Source organism: Strongylocentrotus purpuratus, unplaced genomic scaffold (assembly GCF_000002235.5).
Source record: "Strongylocentrotus purpuratus isolate Spur 01 unplaced genomic scaffold, Spur_5.0 spur5_scaffold_11, whole genome shotgun sequence".
Lineage (NCBI taxonomy): Eukaryota > Metazoa > Echinodermata > Echinoidea > Camarodonta > Strongylocentrotidae > Strongylocentrotus > Strongylocentrotus purpuratus.
Genome location: NW_022145596.1, coordinates 17951684 through 17973271, shown reverse-complemented (window position 1 = coordinate 17973271; position 21588 = coordinate 17951684). Strand labels below are relative to the sequence as shown.

General features: G+C 37.8%; 2 protein-coding genes across 2 annotated transcripts; one reads left to right on the top strand and one right to left on the bottom strand.

The window, feature by feature from the left end:
- The first annotated feature begins 317 nt into the window (after window positions 1-317).
- LOC576566 (dehydrogenase/reductase SDR family member on chromosome X) lies at window positions 318-15118 on the top strand. The gene is made up of 6 exons (XM_776864.5): window positions 318-541; window positions 3933-4040; window positions 4575-4745; window positions 5242-5449; window positions 6378-6597; window positions 10088-15118. The coding sequence occupies exons 1-6, from the start codon at window positions 442-444 to the stop codon at window positions 10349-10351; spliced, it is 1071 nt and encodes a 356-aa protein (XP_781957.1). The 5' UTR covers window positions 318-441; the 3' UTR covers window positions 10352-15118.
- Window positions 15119-15878: 760 nt separating this feature from the next.
- Window positions 15879-21335, bottom strand: LOC576484 (programmed cell death protein 2-like). The gene is made up of 7 exons (XM_776791.5): window positions 21114-21335; window positions 19831-19991; window positions 19055-19289; window positions 18236-18597; window positions 17581-17700; window positions 16808-16962; window positions 15879-16328 (listed from the first exon to the last, which is right to left on the bottom strand). The coding sequence occupies exons 1-7, from the start codon at window positions 21216-21218 to the stop codon at window positions 16153-16155; spliced, it is 1314 nt and encodes a 437-aa protein (XP_781884.3). The 5' UTR covers window positions 21219-21335; the 3' UTR covers window positions 15879-16152.
- Between the last annotated feature and the right edge of the window lie 253 nt (window positions 21336-21588).

The window sequence follows — 21588 nt, the reverse complement described above, 5'->3', positions numbered from 1 at the left end:
TAACGATGAATCCAGTTAAGAATTTAAAGGAAAAGAAGGAATAATGAGTGGGGGAAGGAGTCGAGGGATGAGCTAGGGGTGTTTCTTATAGGTGTACAAATATAATTATAGAGCTATATATTTTGGGGTTTGTATTATATTGCATACAGAAATTCATTAACAATAACAATGAATTCAGTTAAGAATTTAAAGAAAAAGAAGGAGTATAGAGGGATGAGGGTTTGTCTTATAGGTGTAATCCCCCTTCCCTCTCCTCGGCTGCCTCGCCCTGTTTTTCATTCGGAGTCGAGTGCGCGTGCGCGTGCGAAAACCAATGTTGTGACATGTGACTTTGCCATGTGATATGTATAGTACAGGAACAACAATTATACTCCACAGCCCAGGTGCGCGAGGAATGTCGACTTGATCTGAGAATTTTGTTTGAATTATGCGGATAACGGCATGGAGTGGTGGAGGCAGACGTTTTACATGATTGTTCTTTATGGTATTGCAATATTTGCAACTATTCGTCAGCTTCTGAGAGGCCACAAAAAGCCCGAAGGTGAGGACACTTTACTATATTCACGCAGTGTCTCCGTGACGTGCATGGCCATGGGCTGGTCACCTATACCGAACGGAGCGGTAAGCCGCTGAGCTGTGCCAAGCTAAGGAGTGGAGAGACTGCAATGGAGAGGCTTGATCTTGAGAAGGAGGGCTGGGGAGGCAGGTCTGTGGGGAGGGGTGGTTTGCTATCCAGACCATAGGCTGCGTTGCCATCCACAGGCTAGCATTATACTAGACTGAACAATCTGTCTGCTTATAGAGTTAGACCTAGACTAGGAGTTTTATTACATCATTGTTTTGTAGAGAATCCGGGCTAACCAGTAGGGGCGCTGGTCCGAGAATAAGGATCGTCTTCATAAACGAGGATCGTCTTCTTTAACACTGACCGATGCGTCCTCAAAAATAAGGACCGTCTGCATTTTTGCAGATGTTTCATATTTTTGATCGGCGCATTGGCGATGCAAAAAACGGATTCTGCAATGATTTTCTTGATGCAATTTACATTGACTTTGTACAGAGACCTTCACATTATGAGCAATAAATCCTTGGGAAGACGGACAACCCATAAAAGTAGACGGACAACTAGGGTTATTTTCCCCCGGGGAATCCATTTTTGGCATCGCCAGCGGGCCGTTCTGTAACATGAAACCCCCAGAGCGCCGATGAAAAAAAACGTCCTCGAAAATGCAGACGACCCTTATTTTTGAGGACACATTTTGTCTTCGTTTATGAGGATATCCTTGTTTATGCCCAGGACCAAAATCCAATTGAAACCAGTTGAAATCTCCAACTGGTTTCAATTGGTTTCAACTGGTTTCAATTGGTTTCAATTGGTTTCAATTGGAATAGAAAATTTCCAGTTGAAACCAATTGCCGAACTGGAAAATATTGTTATGGGTACTCATTTCCAGTTCAAACCAATAAGAAGTGCAACTGGAACCAGTAAGGTAATTTTTCCAGTTACTCAATTGGTTCCAGTTAGAAGTCATTTCCAGTTACCCAACTGGTTCCAGTTAGAAGTTCAACTGGAAACATTAAGATGATTTTCCTGTTACTCAATTGGTTCCAGTTAGAATTCATTTCCAGTGGCCAACTGGTTCCAGTTAGCATTCATTTCCAGTTACCCAACTGGTTCCAGTTAGAAGTCATTTCCAGTTACCCAACTGGTTCCAGTTAGCATTCATTTCCAGTTAGAAGTCATTTCCAGTTACCCAATTGGTTCCAGTTAGAATTCATTTCCAGTTACCCAACTGATTCCATTTAGAATTCATTTCCAGTTACCCAACTGGTTCCAGTTAGCATTCATTTCCAGTTAGAAGTCATTTCCAGTTACCCAACTGGTTCCAGTTAGCATTCATTTCCAGTTAGAAGTCATTTCCAGTTACCCAACTGGTTCCAGTTAGAATTCATTTCAGTTACCCAACTGGTTCCAGTTAGAAGTCATTTCCAGTTACCCAACTGGTTCCAGTTAGCATTCATTTCCAGTTAGAAGTCATTTCCAGTTACCCAACTGGTTCCAGTTAGAATTCATTTCCAGTTACCCAATTGGTTCCAGTTAGCATTCATTTCCAGTTAGAAGTAATTTCCAGTTACCCAACTGGTTCCAGTTAGAATTCATTTCCAGTTACCCAATTGGTTCCAATTGGAAATATTTCCAGTAACCCAACTGGATCCAATTGAAACCAGTTAATTTGCATATTATATGCTTGTGTGAAGATCAATGTTTTATGTAATTTATTTTGATTTACAATGTACTTATTAATTGGTTTTCATTTGCAAGTAATGCATTTGTTTTAGATAAATATAAAGATTAATTAGCAATGATAAGCATGTTCATTAGTAATATATTTTTGTAATTACACAGATTAAAAGTTGATTAGTAAAACACTAACCATGTACAAAATACATCAAATACAAACATATATAATGGCAATGCCTTCCTTGTTAAGTATATTATATGGTCTGCATATTATAATGCCCTTTACATTGTACTTAATGTAGACACATATAACAATGTTTCTGTGTTGACATGAGCGATAATTAGTGCAAGAGCTAATTAACTCATAACTAATTAAGTTTATGCCATCTGTAAGTTTCAATTGGATCCAATTGAAACCAATTGAAACCAGTTGAAACCAGTTGAAGCCAACTGGTTTCAATAGGGAAATTGGAACAATTGGTTCCAGTTGAAACCAGTTAGGCAACTGGAACCAGTTGGCAATTGGTTTCAATTGGAACCAGTTGGCAATTGGTTTCAACTGGTTTCAATTGGAACCAGTTGTTCCAATTTCCCTATTGAAACCAGTTGGCAACTGGTTTCAATTGGTTTTGCTCCAATTGGTTTCAACTGGATTTTGGTCCTGGGTGAGGACGATCCTCATTCTCGGACCAGCGCCCCTACTGCTAACTCGGAGCAAAGAAAGCTTGGCCCAGCTGCAAAAACAGTCAGTTTTTGTCACTTTACCATAATCCTAACCTTAACTCTAACCCTAACCCTAACCCTAACTCTAACCCTACACCTAATCCTAACCCCAAACCTAACCCCAAACCTAACCCCAAACCTAACCCCAAACCTGCAAAAACTGACCGTTATTGAAATTTTGATGCTGGGCTGAGTTAGTCCAACTCCTAGTTTGTAGAGTGATACGATGAAGCCGATGTAGCTCCACAAAATTCAGAACATACAATATTCCGAATGAAATGGACTGATTTTTCTGAGCTAAGCCTAGGCGTTAGTTACAGGCTTGGCTTTCTTACCCACCTACGTGGAGAGATTATACTGCAGCAACCAGATGCCGATTTCCAGAAATTTTTTCTGAGCTAAGCCTAGGCGTTGGTTACAGGCTTGGTTTTCTTACCCACCTACGTGGAGAGATTATACTGCAGCAACCAGATGCCGATTTCCAGAAAATAAACCCTCGGCTCTAAGTCTAATGTTAAGTCTAACTACCGGTACATGTATGTACATTTAAGGGTTCATAATCGCCCATTCACACAAATGTGAACCATGAATGAAGGCATGAACTGTGTGTTTCCACAACTGAAGAAAAGAAAAATATAAAGAATCTTGGAATGAACTCTCAAATTCCCTGAAATTTCTAACCATTGTTGGAATATATAATCTGCTGCCCACAATCAGAAACTAATAAATATGTGAAAAATATTAAAAACATAGGTTCTAACATTCTGCATTGCAGTTGATCATTGTTTTACCCTCCAACACCAGTTATTGTTATCGTGCCCTGGTCACAAGTTGATATATTGACTGCTAAAGTCTATTATTCCCATAGAAAGCCTGGCCTTTATTACAGGAGCCACCAGGTTCGCATAGGCAATGGGTTAACAAACTCCTTTCTTTTCTTTTTTTTCCTTTTCTTTATCTTCCTTAGACATCTCAAGGCATGATGGAAAAGTTGCCATAGTAACTGGTGGAGCATCTGGCATTGGTCTGGAAACGGCAAAGGCATTCTGCAGAAAAGGAATACAAGTAATAATTGGTAAGTAACAAGTTTTGTTGAATGATAATAATTACATACATGTAGCTAGCTACATTTATATTGCACACGTGTTTGTACATCAATCCCAGGGGATGCTCGAAGTACTATTATCTTGGATTAAGCCAAGGTGCCATATGGTGCTCCAAGCATTTAAAGGAATACATTCTTGTCAAGTACCCACTTTCTAAACCTGGTTGGAGAGTGGCAAATGTAGACTAATGCCTTGCCAAAGGACATTAGTGCTTTGGCATAACTTGGAACTGTGAACCATGTGAACCACAGTGGGCCACAACAACTCTGCAGAAAGTACAGTTGATTTTCGAAGGGGGGGGGGGGGAATTCATGGTCTACTCTACTGGATAAAGACTTGAGTTGAAACTGGGCGTAAGTCATGCTTACCAAAAATGTGTCCTTTCTTTGTAATACATGTACCTGTACTAATTTAAGTAAATAATAATTGAGCTCATATTCCAAATCTTTAATAACTAAACACCTATTCTTTTCTTTTGTATTTATTATCATTGCTGATTGAAGGTTCTCCTCATGCCGAGAATGCAAAAAAGGCAATTCAGGTCATAAAAAAGGAAAATGCCTTAGCTCGCGTGGAGTGGATACCACTGGATCTGTCTTCCCTCCAGTCGGTTCGGGACTTTGCTGAAACATTTCTTAATTCGAAACTACCTCTACACATTATAGTCAATAATGGTAAGCGTTTGAATGGTCACTGTTTAGTTTAACCCGCAGACTACTGAATACTATCATTCCCAATTTCCAGTATAGGTTTAAATGCTTGTAGGAACCATCCATTTCCAGTTGGCAATAGGTTGAACAAAATTCTTGTCAACAGGAGTCCATACTGACTACCGGTAGGCCTTCAATGAGACTTGCACACTCTTTGGTCTGTACTCAACTAACCTTCCCCTGGGTCTAAGATCCATTCAACAGGGGAAGAATTGGGCCTCAGACTATTGTCTTTGTAATCCCATCATCATTTTTAAAGTTGAGTAGATCGAGTGCCAGTCTTTGCATTTTGGCTCATTACTGCACCCACAATGAAGCAGTGGCCTTCTCCTGATCATACACATGTAAGTGTCATTGTCATTGTAGACGTCATCAATGTTGTTGGTCAGAACTGTTGTTGTTTTTATTCGCTTGTAATTTTTGAACTTGTCGTCCATTTCTTCATCAATGTCTTCTGAAGCCGGGGTCATGATGACTCCGTACCACAAGACGGCAGATGACTTTGAACTGCAGTTTCAGGTCAACTACCTCGGCCACTACCTCTTAATGAGACTCCTGTTGGATAAACTGCACAACTCGGCTCACTCTAGGAGCTATGCAAAGATCATCAACGTTTCTTCCATTGCCCACTTCGGGGGCTGGATGGACGCTTCACATTTGCCAAAAATGTAAGTCTGCAAGCCTTGAAAGAATGTTGTAATCCACTTTTTTTTTTGGGGGGGGGGCAGGGGGGACAGGCCACTATGGAAAGTCAGAGGGACAGATACGTCTCATTCCCACACCCCCTCCTTCCCATGGTTTCACCTTTCAAAAATATTCATTATGATAGTAAATTGGCATGGCTGATGTGACCTGAAGCATTTTCATTTTAGAAGGGGCAGTTGGGCTTGTGAAAAGGGCATCGCAGCAAACGATCCTTGATAATTCCACCCCTCGAAAAATCTTCATATCATCACTTCTTTTGAACTTTTGGTAATTGTTCACTGTTATTGCTATTATTGTAAGACTAAAGTGTTAACTTTTCAGCAATTTATTTAAAAAAAAGGGTAACAATACTCAGTCTTTGTCCCTTTAACAGTGGAATTGTGTACAGTGTAAAGCCTAGATATAAAAGGTTGTTAAATTGTGAACACTCGGGTAGATAATGAAAGAGCAGCTCAAAACTTGATTGGGACTCTTGGAAGTCTATTCATGCTTCATGTGTGAAATCTGAGTGATGGATTGAGGATGAAAAGATTATGAAATTATGATTTGATCGAAACAGATGTTTAGAGAAACCATGATAAAGGGATAAATGCAAGTATTCCGGATGACCATATTTATTTTAGATATTGTTTTCAATATGATGTGTTCAAAACAAAAGGTGAAATCTTTTTATGTGGTAAACCCTTTTTTTCATATCTAAATTTTCCAACTCACTCGGGGCTGAACAGATATGCAGCTTATTCAAAGATTTTGAAATATGTATATTTTGCATTTTAGTCGAGGGTTTTCAGAAGAAAATGATTTAAAGTTTAAAACACATATATAGTACATGACATGTGCATAATGGTTACGATTTTAATGAATCATACAATTGTTTTTTGCTTTTTGTAGTATGCCAAAGAAAGAGTATTCCCCTTACAAGGCCTATGCCGACAGCAAACTAGCCGTTGTCTTGGGCACCCAAGAGCTCCAGCGTCGCATCTACCGAGCCAGTCGCAGGGTCACGGTCAACAGCCTACATCCAGGCGTAGTCGGCTCACAGCTCTATCAGAATATGCATCCGCTCATTCAGATGGCCAAGATTGTTGTCTCTCAGCTAGGTCTGATTTGGGTAGGTAGCCAGATTTTAGTTTCACGCTCGGTCTTGGGGAAAGTCTGGGGTATTTGGTGGTACACAAGGTGTTTTAACAAGTAACAGGGACAGATAATGACTGGTTTTAAATTTGTTCTCTCACAAAATAATTTTTAAAAAGTAGTCATGAAATATGTTTGTATGAAAATGCCTCAAAATATGGTTTAGATTGCACCAGAGGTCATCTAATAAATGGAGAGCCCTTTAAGGTACCCTTAAAGCAACACTGCACTACTTATACTGTAGCTACTCGCACCCTCTATTTAGCAAACAATGCCTTAGCGGTGACCATTGGTCCCCATGATCCCCTTTTTCTTATGTTAACTGAGAGCTGATTTGATGACCATGCAGGGAGGTCTAATCCCTCCTGGCCAAACTAGTGCGGAGGGGCTTTAAGCAAGAATTCGACCCCGGCCGCAAGGGACTTTGTGCTTTCACATACATCACTTCATACTCCTTCCAAGCTGCACTTTTACATGTTAGAATGGAGTTGCCCTTTTATACGTTTGTAGTGCAGTGACTGTCACTATGAATATGACTGACAAAGAAAGCGGACAAAATATAAAGTCCCTCAGGTAGACAAAGGAACATCCCTTCACTGCTATTATGTAAAAATGTGTAGAACAGGTGTCACATACATATTCACTTTTTACATAATAGCAGTGAAGGGATGTTCTTTTGTCTACCCGAGGAACTGTTTATTTTGTCCGCTTTCTTTGTTCGACATGTTCATAGTGTGTTATAGTTATTTATTGTCATTTAGAGCATACCGGTATGTATTTAGTTTAAAGGATGTGGGAGGAGATCCCAAGTTTAATCCCATGGTCATTCTGCTGGTGTTATCCTATTTTCACATCCTGTTACCAGTTTCTAAACTGTGAATAGAACAATTTCCTGTTTATAAATTAATTGATCAGCAGAATATGTCCTTTTCCAAATGGGTGTGTACATGTGAGTTTGTTTTCTTTCAATTCAGTTCGGGGAATGATGCTAATAATCAATGCTTTGAGTGTATTCTTCCAGCTTTTAATGTAAATGGATTATGGATGTGACGCATTCAAATCTAAATCTAGATCCCTTGTACATGTATGTTTTGAGTCTTCATTTTACTTCCTAATACTGTAATAACTCTCAAATTTAATGATTATGTGTACATTCCATACATTGTATGTACATGGAATCAACATTTATAGAGACTTGTACATGTGCATTTACTATTTATGGTTAAGAGAAATTTGCTCTGTTTTTATTTCTTTTGGAGAATGACATTGCGTATTTGACAGAAATACTTTCATAACTATTGATTATTCATAAGAAGTTTATCTTATTATAAGATATGTTTAAATGGAGAGATATTGCTGTTTCTGTACCCTTTTCCCACATTTTTTTTCTAGTAACATAGCATATATGTCATTAAAGGTAAAGACCAGTAATGGTCATGCGATTGCATTGTGAAAGAAACGTTGTGGAATCGATCAGAAAAGGTTGATCATCTAGCATCTAGCATCTGCAAGGTTCTGGAATCATCAAAATGATAAGAAATTTGGCCCATTCTTCGTAAAGTTACAAGCACTATACACAGAAAGATGTATATGGGACTACCCTATCTCTCTCACCAGACCATGAGAGAATTAAATTTACCAAATATATGAATTAGTAGGCGGTTTCCCGGCAAATTTTTTATCATCATGTATTAGTCAAAACATATTCTTTCACATGATTGGTAATGAGAGCTTCCATTTCATTTTTTGAAATTGGGGCGTTGCCAATACTGGTCTTTACCTTTAAGATAAGCCTTCAGCATCGTACGTGATAGTCAGTTCGATCTTCAATTTCGTTCGCATTTCATAACAAGTTATATGTGTAATGTTTATTTGGATAACACAATTTATAAGCTATCAGATGTATATTACTTGAATCTGATTAGATAGTGAATTACATTTAAATAATATGCCACATACTTGTTTTGTTGGACGTATGCCCAATAGGCAATAACAGTGATTAAATGGACAATGAGTTAGACTTTGAACGGTCCTTCATCTCAACTGTCAAACAATACCATTGTACAAGTATTATCAGGTCAAGGTTCAATTTTGTTATCCAAGCAAAGTTTAGCAAACAGAGTTGTGTATCCTTGATCCTATTCTGGTACCTCAGTACGTGATGTGATGTTATCGTAACGGATCATAGGCCAAACTGCATTCATAATATTTACTTGAGTGATATTGCAGAGCAGTTGTAGAGGTGCTCTTGTTTTTATTATTTGTTTTTTCCACATTAGGCTGAACTTTGTACAGCAAAAAAAGAAGTGGATCGGTCGTGTTTTGGGGTTATTTCGTTTGTTTTACTACATGCCTTGTAAATTGAGTTGGATTGAATTCAAGATCAGAGATTGATCGATTATCATTACTGGTAGTAGAGTGAGATTGTAGTGAAATGAAAGACGTGAATGAATCCAAAAATGACAGAGAAGGGGTGAAATAAGAGGAAGATTATTTTCCTGACAAAACAGTTGTACATGTGTAATCATATTAATAGTATCATGTACCTTGAGTGCCAGTCTCATAGATAAATACTTAATTTTGTTTGGTCTTACATGTGTATGCTCTGTACACAGATAGAGAATCATTTAATCAAGTCCCTTTTTAGAGGGGGGGGGGGGGGGTTCAATGCATTTTACCAAAAAGTTTAGCTAAAATCCAGTAATATTTGTGTGTCAAATTGTATTTGCCGATGTTTTAGCTACGATGTGTCAGATAATATTTGATTTCGTAGTAAACACAGTCACAGATCTTCCATAGCTCCTGGACCAAGTTACATGAATCCTAATGATTCAGTGGGTTAAAGAGAAAAGTTAAGTTCTAGGATAGGTGAAAATATAATTTTGTGAGCTTTTCCCTTTTAAAAAAAAAATGTCAGTGTGAAGAATTTCCTTGAAAAATGCCCCATTGTAAAAGAGTACTCTTCAGGTCAAAATAGGACAAGAAAGAACTGAAATGTTTGGACCAAGCTGTCATGCCACGTGCCATACAATCCCGATTCTGTGTACAATGCATGCGATTTTCAGCAGGACTGACTTCATTTCTTACATTGACAGTTCCAAAACCCACCAATTCTCATGTGCTACATGATAAACCATTTCCGATCGTGCCCGGATGGTTTTGATCACAAAGCAAGTGCATGAATAGAGTTCAACCTTATCTTTAAAAAAAGAAGTACCTCAGTGGAAATACATGTACTGTCAAACCTGCTTCAGTAACCACCTGCATACAAAGACCACCTGTCTACAAAGACCAGATTTTTTGTTTCCCTTGAAAATGGTTTCTCATTGAAACATGTACTATAGGCACCTGTCTACAAAGACCACCTGCCTTTAAAGACCGCTTTTCTTGTCTCCCTTGGGTAGCTTTATAGACGGGTTTCACTGTACAACAAAATGCTTTATGTTTTTCCCTTTTTCTTTCGATAGACCATTGAGAAAGGCAGCGCCACAACCATCTATGCTGCTCTGTCGGACGAGATGGAAGGCGTTGGAGGTTGTTACCTTGACAACTGTGGCTCGATCGCGTCCAGCAGCCTCACCTACGACAGGAAGCTGCAGGTGGCCCTGTGGAAGGAGTCCTGCGAGTGGTGCAAGCTCCCTGCGGACATCGCCAGTCACAGGTCCCTGAAGGAGATGAACAACCACCACCAGTGTCAGCAGAACGGCAGGACGAGGATGGGATCGCAGTGACTCAGCCCCAGGCCTTTCATTCAATATTCCTTCGCTGACAGTGTAAGTGGTATTCAAAACACACCCGATCGAAATGCGTCCTGCAGTTTCGTTGTTGTGTCATGGAGCGATTCTCAAAATAACAATCAATGTCATTACATTGGTGAAGAATTGACAGTAAAACCAGAAGCTCTTTCTCTCTGAAGCTATCATGTTTTGTAAACAAGAGGAATTTTCACTGCAAGAACTGCAGCAAATTGCAATAACTAAGAATTGTGTCCATAGTTATTAAATTATTTCCTGGTATGAATCTTTTATGAATTTGAACCAATCACAATTTGTGATCATTTAATGTACAAAAAGCTTTCTGGTTTTGCCGGTAAAGCATTTGTCATATATCGCCATCAATTTTGGAGGCAAAATCTACTTTTTTGTAAGTCCAGCCTCCTGCTCTTCCTAAAATTAAAGTTAGTTCCTTGAAATAATTTATTTGCATATATCAATGCATACCAAAGCAATCCATATATAATATAAGAATTCACATGTACGTAGTTTGCCAACCAATACCTTTATGTTTTTATGCACATTCCTACTCTTATCTTTCTTATTCATACTTGATTAATTTAAAGATATCTTTGCAGCTGATTTGTTTTTTAACAATTATATAAGAAGATGTATGTGGAGATGATTTAATACATGGACATTATACATGTAGCTTTTGAATTTTTAAAAAGGAAATCGCCAATTTTTTACACTTTAGTGAAAGTTTTATTTCATAAAAAATTTAAGTGACCTTATAACCTTTTTTTAGGCATTCATTCTGTAATGAACTACTAAAGGCTCATATGAGGTGCACAGTGATCCGACTCACAAATACTCCCATTAAATCATCATTATAATGGAGTCGCAATTAAAAGTGATTACCGGTATATAATTGTTGAGGTGGGCTTCATCATTTAATAGTAATACATGTACAATGTACATGTAATTTTTTTAAAAATTTTGATTCATGGAAGATTATTATTATTATTATTTATTTTTAAAAAAATAAATAGTGCTTATACTAACTACAAATATGAAGTAAGATTTAAAATGCTGCAAAATACTGCTCAGGTAAAAAATGTTCATACTGATGAATGATGTGCATGTATGCCACCACTGTGTATTATTAGGATTAGTAATTACTCATACTCCAAAGCCAGGTACTTATGTAATCTTTTTGTAACACATCCCCTTTCATGTAGTAAGTAGTTTAATCAAGTTTGGTATCATTTATGATTGCTCTAGTTCATGGGCACATGAAACATGAATTTACGCATATTTCTTGGCCATTTTTAAAATTTTGTATGGATTGTTTAATCACAGGCAAATCAGGGGAGGGTTGCTGAAATGCACCCTTTCAACACCGAGAGAGAGAAGGGTAATTATGTTGTGGAGAGGGGGGGGGGGGGGACATACAGGTATTATGTGAGACTTTGTTTTGTTCACTCACAAAGCGTAGAGATGGGAGAGTTGGTCATTGGACTAGAGGCATCAGCATTATGTATGAGGCTTAGACACCACACTCGCATTGTCAATTTGCAAGTTGCCTTTCTCTGTTCTGTATGCGAACAGAGTCAGAACTAATACATGTAATATATTGTGGCATGAGTTTGGCCTTAATCAACTTTCTCTGTTCTGTTTTTCTGATCAACTTGCTATTTAGACCAGATTGTCCCCCATGAAATGTACAATTAGTACTGACTTCATATACCATTCCATTTTTTTCTTCACTCAAAATGCTGTGCAGATGCATGTAAATGCATTTCTACCAGAATGTTGATAAGATATATATCATAATTGATGAAGTTGTGCTGCATGGTGTTATGGTTGCCTATTTTCTTGTGTTGACATTTCTAAATATGCAGTTTTGAGTTCTAGAACCGGTAATCATGAAAATGAATTCCACAAAAAGTCAGAAACCTGACAGAATTTGAGTCAGTGTCAAAGCAAAATTAACAGAATATATATGATAGCCAATAAACTGAGTCAGACAAGTTAAAAATGAAAGAAAAACAGGGGAAAAATGGAAGGTGGAGACTGGGGAGGTGTTTTGAAAGGTCAATTTGTACACATGTATTCGATGCAGGCTATGCTATGCGCAGTTGAGGCTTGTTTGCACACACATTAAGTCATGAAATGAATAGTCCAAAAGAGTTTTAGAATTATGAAAAATTCCAAATCAATGTTCTTGCTGGAACTAAGGACTACGAATATATACATGTATACAGTCAGTGTTTTATTGAATTCAGATTTGAATTCATTCATTCAATTATTCTTTCATTCATTTTTTTGTATGAACTCGTACTTAACAATACCTTTACTTATGCTTTGTGCAGGCTTGCTTGTGTCTTTGTCTTTGCTGCAAGATAATTGACTGTAATTGTAAAATATATTCACACACAAAATTTGGTGATGCACTTTAAATCTTTTTTGGTTGCATATCATGTGAGTCGATTATGGCTTGAAAGTCTATGTACGGAGCTACGGGCATTTCAGTGTTTATTGTCTTGAATTATGTAATCATGTTGTGACATTGTATTTTTGTACAACATACAGTATACTAGTTATTCTGAAGATGTGTTTAATTATTGCATGATTTTTCAGTTTACATACATGTATCATGTATGTACTTATTGTATTATCTCATTTGAATAATAAAAGATGAATATATTTTAAATTTAAATTTATTATGTAATGTCAAGTGCATGTTCATTCATCTGGTATAGTAAATTTTATTGTTGGATGTATATCTGTGTGTGAAAATTCTTTCTTCCATTTGCTGAAAAAATCTTACATTGAATACCGAGTATTAATAAGCTACATGTATGTGTAATGAGTGTCGTGGCCGAGTGGTTTAAGGCGCTTGACTGGAGATGCGAAGGTCGAGGGTTTGAATCCTGACACGGCACTAATTATCCTTTGGCAAGATATTAACCTGAACTTGCTACTCTCCACCCAGGTGTTAAATGGGTACCTGGTAGGATGTGACCATCATTGTTGGTCAAACAGTTTTTGAGCGTCAAGTAACGTCTGGCTGGAATGCTCCCCAGGGAGTGGAGATTGTGCACACAGTGTTTGCGGGTAAGCACTGAATCCAATGACCGGGGTAATAGTATATCTGTAAAGCGCTTAGAGACATTGTATTAAGCGCTACATAAAAGCGGAATATTATTATTATATAATGTATATATATATAGAGACATTCATGCAAACTCAAATGCTGTGTAAAATTTATATCATGTACCTTGCTTGAATGCTCGTAAATTTCATCTACATGTAGTTCTAAAGCTTGAAACAAATTATTTACAATTCAAATGATTTTCATGATCATGACAGTGCAATGAGATCATGTATAATATATATATGTGCAATTATTCTTGTGCACCTCTGAAGGAAAATCCCACCTCAATAGACAACTACATCTACTCTAAAAGAAAGCAGAAACAACCAGAGATGCAGACTGGTGAGAGTTTGAATAAAATCAGACAAAAACTAAACAGTTATTATTATTTTTGATTTGTAAACCACTATAGGTATGGGCAATTTTAAAAAGCTAAATAAGTAATGTAACTATGGCGTTGTGCTGGACAACTTTCCCATTTGTTTCATACACACAGAAGGACCACCAGTATAATGTCAGTTTTTCAAAATGTATGCTGCAGGAGGGTCTATTTGAGTACCGCCCCGAAAGGAGAAGGCACTTAGGAGAAAAACAGACATTATAATTTTAGTGCACAACAGGAGAGTTGTCTATGACTATGTCACAATCCACTGACCAAATTGCCAATTTGAGATTTACATAGATTTGGTGATTTCATTGTTCAATGATTCATATTAAGTCTCTTGTTGTTATTGCTCAAGTTATTTCAAACTTTTGCCATTCAGTTTACCTTTTATTTCTGCTTTCATACATATCTTCTACAAAGGTAGGATTGCCCTTTAAGACTAATGAATAAATCACATGACATTTACTGCCAGGAGATATTCTTAATTTTTGTCGTAATCTTGTTCTGTTTTCATTTTTTTATTTGTTCTTTTCTCGAACAGGGTTACCCTTTTTGGTTATCTTTTAGTGGCATTAAATGTAATTTTATTTGATAAGAGAATAAGCCAGTTCGTAAATACTATCTGCGCATCGGCAGCTCAGATAGAGGTAATTTGTTCCCAAATTGTAAAACCTATCGAGACGAATACTGGTATTGTGCTCATGAAAGTTAATGTAATCAGTATTCATTTATGCAACAACAGTACATTTGTCTGATACACAGGTGGAAGTATTCTTCTCAAGAGGCAATCGAAAGGTATTCATGAAGCACCTCCATCACTTCGGCAGTGATTATTCTGAAGTGTACAAGTGGGACGTATCCATCGTGTAAAAGATCTATGGATATTTTGGGGTCATGCGTTCCGAAGCTATTTACGAACTGGCTTATACATGAAGTCATATCTTAGGTACTTACTAAACCTTAAGAATTCTATTTAATTCTCTTTATGGAACATGCATTGGTTGTAAATTAAATTATTTGATATCAGTATTACTATTTGTTAGACTTTCTGTTTTATACTGGACATGTATGTTTTTGTCATCTTTTAGATCAGTACACTTTAAAGAAAAAAGTGTGTATAAAATCTTGCAATGTTTCCTTCATTATAAATGTATTTACAGGACACCTCATGCTGCAGAATTTCTGCCCATATTTTGTGATTTTGAGTCAAATTAATAAAATGTATATTCTATTATTCAAACATGGTGTGTTTTAACTATTGAATTTTTTAAAGCAGTTTTTCACCTTGTTTCTTGCATATTGTAGGGCACTTTGTTAGGGGTCTGCTCACTATTCATAAGGACCACTTTTCAGGAGTACCGCTATTCATAAGGACCACTATTCATAAGGACTGCTTTTTCAAATTATGAATAGCGGTCCTTATGCCTTTATGAATAGTGGCCCCCTTTATGTATTATGAATAGCGGTCCTTCAAGTATAGGAAGTTACACGTTATGAATAGCGGTCCTTACGACTAGCGAGGTTACCCCCTTTGTTAAGAAAGGCTATTTTAGAGATATGCCATTCCTCATATTTTTAACTCTCCCCCTTCTCTCTCGCTCTCTTTCCCTCTTTATTTTGTGCGCATGTGCTTTTTCATAATCGTGTAATATGCCAATTCCATGATTTCCCTCTGTTCCTTCTGTCATTTTATCTGTTGTTCTTATTCTATTATCTCTCTATTCCTTTTTAATTTTCTTCTCTTCTCGTTTGGTCTCTGTCCTCCCTTTCAATAGATATCTCCGTCCCCTAATTCTCACTCTCTTTTGATATCCATCTTGTAATCTCTACCCTCTCTTCCAAACTCTCTTCCATCTTTTTTTCTTCAAATTGTACACACTTTTTTCTCTTTAGAATTCACTCCTCTTCCTTTCAATTAATTTCCACTGGCTTTCAACATTTCTCACCTCACACAAACATGCCTCCCCCCCCCAAAAAAAAAAAAAAAATTATTCCCCTTCTTTTTCAATACATTCTCTTTTAATTATAAAAGATAAGGATAACAGTTCATTCTTTGAAGAAAAGTAAAGATATACAATATATATTTGATTCATACATCAAAAAGGGCACCGAAATGTCTGTAGCAGCAGTAAAGAATTAACCAAGTGTCTTCAGTGAGAGAAAATGTTATGAGCACTTCTTATCAGTATCTTCCCTTATTCAATCATTTTTTTTAATTCTTGCTTCATCCAAACATGTAACATAGGATATAATTTATTGCACGCTAGATTGAAATTATCTTTGACTCTGTTGGAGTTGTTTCAACTTTTGTTCTGCCTGAACAATGGCATTACTGTCTGGGTCGTGCTGAACGACGAGTGCTTCCTCCCTGAGCACATCACTGCAGTCTTCTGTCCAACAGCTCCTGGAACAGGTGTAGACTGCAAGAACACCAAAGTCAATAGGTGGTGCTGTAACATAGAATGGATAAAACAGAGAAAAAGGAGGCATTTTAAAACCACCAGTGCCTTTGGACAACAGGAAAATTCAATTCTGTAGAAATTAAGAAAGGTGACTTTCACATACAGTATTGGTAAACAGTTCTATGATTGCCTGGTCCACCTCCTCCCCCCAAACAACAACAACTACAGCACACACACACAAAAGCAAAAACAAAAAAAAGCAAATCCTTATGGCAATGCAATTTGCAGTGGTGGAAACTTCGCTTCTCCTGTTATTTCTTGTAGATAGATCTTCTAAGAATTTTGATACTAATCTTCAAAACTGTCCCTCCCTGGCTGTGGCACCATAACAACAATCCATGCTTTTTTTTTAATTAAACGAACAACAAAAGGCCAAAGAAGATGGAATACAGATGGTAATGAATATTAGGGAGTGGAAATATATATATATTTTTTAAATACTTGGCACACACAAAAGAGTAAAATACCTGGTTGCTCTGGTAGCTGTAGAGAAGGTAATAAAGCAGGCATGAGTTGAAATTCAAAGTGTCTCTTGCTACCACAGTAAGCACAGACTGGTACGTTGGTTGATTGCTGTTGGTTGGGGTCGGTCATCCAAAGAGGCTTCCCACCGTAACAGTACCTGATAATATTATGGTAGTAGGCCAAAGGAACAGGAGCAAGACTTTTAGTAGTGACAATATAAACATCATCACAATATAAAAAGGGTACGTCAGAGATGAAGTTGGTCTAGCGGAATGTCCGTGGTCAACTCTCTGTCTTCGTCTACAAAGTGATTCTGATTGGACCCAGGTTCGAAACTGAGTCGGGTCTTTTGGATGGTGACGTCTAAGGTCGGTCCCCAGACTTATCATATTTGCTAGATATACGTCTGTAAAAACCCAATTACACGTATACACACACACACACACGCTCTTAAAACTGAGTTTATAACAGTTTGATAAATACTGCACAGCATATGAGAGTTCCCAATATCATGCTTGGAAAGGGAAAAGGAAGGAGAAATCTGAAATTCCCATGAGGGTGTGGAAAAACAATATTAATCACGGTGAGTTCAAACAATATATGAGCATGATGTATGCTTGCATTTCTTTCTTTTTCAAAGAGGGATTGAAAACGATTAAGAAACAGAATTTCTACATATCGAAGATTAGTACATATAATTTTTGTGCAGCAACCCTCTACATTCTGAACTTGGTAAGCAACATGCCTATTAACTCTATCTGCTGAAAGTGATTACCTTATACACTGTTCGGGGCAGGACTGGATCTTTTTGACAAACTTCTGGAAGGTTCTGTCTCCGTGCTTGGCTGTGACCTTCTCGTACCCTTCACCTCCACCTCCATCTCCTCCGCTACCACTGAAAAGAAAAGAGTAGAAAGGGAGAGACCATATTATATAGTAGTGAACTTTATATTTCATTAGGACCTTAAAAGATTATAATTAGTGTCAGCGGAAGAGATAGCTTTACCATAGAAATATTAACAAAGATCAGACGGGAAATTCGAAAAGACCAACTTATCCTGAAAAAAATGGTGTTCTTTTGGTGGTCTCTTGGCCAAAGAGACAACAAATTCTGCCCCTTCCCTTCTTCTTCTTCGGTATACTCCTCAACGTCCTGTTAGGAGCCAAACAAGGAGGATGAGGGGGTGTCTCTACCTCTACTGCGTCATCTCAACCATTGAGTGATGAAAAGTTATAAATCTTGGCAGATAGACAGTGCCTCTTGGAATGAATAATACGCCCATGAAAGTTTTACCTCAACATCTTGAATGTTTTTGGGGGAATTACCACTGACTGGTTATTCTTAGATCATGTCTTGACCCACTCCTCCCCCCAAAGACATGTTCAAAAAGTAAGACACCTATTTAAGCCAAAATCATCGACATTCCTACCTCTTACCATGAGCATCCTCCTGCCATTCGGATAATGAGACTCCCTCCCTCTCTTGGTATTCCCTCATCAACCGATGCTCGTGAGACAGCAGATCTTCACTCATCGCTGAAGGCTCGTCAAAGACATTGATGAAGAAGGAGACAAGTTCTGGAACACTCTCACCATTTGCAAGGGGTTCAGAAACCATTTCTGTCCAGGCAGACACTGGCTTTGTAGATAAAGGCTCCACTGGATGTGAGGAGGAGGAGGGATCTGTTGGATGCAGGCTGAGGTGCCCAAGACCCTGCTCCAGTTCATCAGTATTGGACTGGGTCATAGCGCTGGTGTCTACTGTTACGACAGGAGTCTGATGACATGAGGCCTGAAAGGGGAAGGGCACACAACATTCATTATAAAGGAGATGGTATGATAGCGAGTCCCAGTTGAAAATAGGAAACTTAGATTCAACCCAACGCATCATTAAAACAATGGTGTGATGAGACAATGAATTCTCATCTCATATAGTCTATGATAAGTTCTTCACTTAAAAGGGTCTAAGAACCAAATGATGGTTTAAAAAAAAATTGCTGGCTGACATCTAGTGTTCCTCCCAGCTTATCATATTTAACCAGAGCCCATATTTTCAAGGCTTGCAAGTTTTGGTTGATCCAAAGGAACATCTGTAGTGTCGAAATAAATAGTGGAAAAGGGTACTAAAATCAAAATATGAAAAATATACATTTTGTTTGCCATTTGAAAAATGGTGAAGATTTGAAGGTCACAAATAAGAGACAAATAAACATGCGTGTCACAAAGGAAGTCTGATTATCAAAACCTACCTCCACAGCTACTAATGATTTCTCCTTGACAATGCCCAACTGATTCATAGCATCATCCAAGCCACCTTCATCACCTCCGGCCTCGTCCTCATCACCCCAGTCATCAGCATCATCACACCAGTCTGTGTCAAAGGTCACAGCACCATTGACTGGCGCCTGTACAGGGATGGCTGACTGCCGTCCAGTGTCAGCAGAGTTATTTTTGGCTTGTTTCTGAGTCCTGAACACCCTGAAACTGGATTTGGATAAGATGGAAGGATTGGAAGGGTGATGGTGAGTTCATTTTTATTACATTTTGATATCATTTTAGTCACTATCATAGTTGAAGGGATCAGTAAAGCTGATCGGGTATGAGGACTTAGAAATCAGATAAAATCATAACATAACATGGCATACATGCATACATGTACAAGCAAGTCAGTCGTGTTCCTAATTCTATCATACACCCAATTGCAGTTTTCACCATTCTGAATGAGTATTCAAATTGGTGGAATGTTGAAAGGGGTGGGTATTGCACCAACATGAGGTTTTTATTATCATAAGTAAATCATAATGTTTCAGAATTTGAAGTACCCCCTCTCAAACTCTATTATAAATTTCAATGGTAGAATGTTGAAGGGGGAGAGGATTGTACCAACGTGAGGTTTTTAATATCATTAATAAGTAAAACAGGAAGTTCCATAACCATAACACAGAATCGCTATTTCCATGGATTTCAATCAAAACTACCATGTGTACAGTGTGTTGTCTGCACACTTGACAGTATGCAAACCAACCTGTATGAATGTTGTTGGCACTGACTGGTCAGACAGGTGAAGACGTAAATCGTTCTGTGGTAAAGAGAACCATCAAGAGGGCAGTACAGCTGGGTCACGTGGGTCAACATACTTTGACAAGCTTCACACCTTGGGTGAGGGGTGCGGCTAATCATCCAGTCCTGCAGAATGAAACAGTGGCAAAAAAAAAGAAGAAAAAAAAAAAAAAATCTTGTCAAATTAAGTTAAGTTGAGCAATAGGTCATTACCAATTAAAACTTATACAATATTTTATGCACTAAAATAAAGTACATGCCCATGTACATGGATCTACCAATGAAAATGAAAAAAAAGAGAAGAAGAATGAACTAAAAACTGATACTGTACATGTAACTAAGACTAAGAGCCATCTCTCTCTCCTTCTCTAGCTGCTTCTTAATAATTTGATCACCATTTAGACCAATTGATGTAAAACCTCATCTATACTAATTTTTTCTGAAAACCTGATTGTTGTCGTCATTCACTCTAAGCCCTTTAATCCGTTAATGACCAAAATGAGTCCTGGAAAACAGTGTTTAGAATATACAAACAGCAAGTGTGTCACGTGACGATTTGATTATGTATCTATTTCATATAGCAAATGATGACAGTCAATGAACAAAATATATAACAGCAGAGCTCACGATGGTGCTTAAAATGCTTTAATAGTGATGCATTTGATGGTATCATACTACTGTTTTCCAGTACTCATTTTGGTCGTTGATAATGGGTCTAGATGTACATAGAATGAATAACGACATTTAGTTAAATAGCAATTGGGCCTCAATCAGCCAAAATTGATGGTGATTTGGGCAGTCTTCAAACTTCCTACATGCAAGAATTTTGCAGTTCGTTGGAAAAACGCCCTCATCGACCAAATGTAAATTCATTAACCTGTTGACTGTATCTACACTTCTGACGTCATTATCAAATCAATTGAATTTAATCATTATCAAATTTCCAAGTGTCCGTAACACGCAATAGGGTCTACACCTTCTCACTTCTGTGCAAGATTATGATTTGGGAAGAAAAACCAAAACTTTGAAGTTTTGTTGTTCTGTGCTTTCAGAAATTGGTTATACTTTTGTGTTCTCGGCCGTTACCTCCCCAACCCGGAGTCCCCTTTTTTTATTTGATTAAAAAAGGCCATATGCTTTATTTTGATCGACACTGATGTGGAAATACTAAAAATAGCAAAAATAGACAACACTACACAGATTTCAACATGTGGGCCAACACAAACTATATGCTGTAAATATACTTGCCGGTTTCCCTCCTATCTTATTGATATCCCATGAAGTGTGTGCTGAATTGTCAATCCTTTTATCTAACACACCGACAAGGGAAGCGGCGAATGTATTAGCTGCCATATTGTTCTTCTTTCAAACAAGACAAACTGTCATTAGTGAAAGCAAGACCTCGGTCGTTCGTCCACGTGTAGCTAGTGTGTGATGATTACGCAATCTGTCTTGGCCGTCGGCGCGGCGAGCGTATCATCCGACACCGCGCTATACCGGTACCCCATCATCCCGTACCTCCCCCTTTTTTCTTGTGCTACTGACAATCAATATGGTTGCTCGTTACAACTTGCATGCATAATAGCTCTGCATGTTATTAATGTATTCTCCTACTCTTCTTTTCTCTTCCCCTTCTAATATTTCTTCCCCATTATTTTGCCAACCACTAGCCTCATATGCAAACTTTGACAATGGGCAAATCATCACTAGGCAATAATAAGTT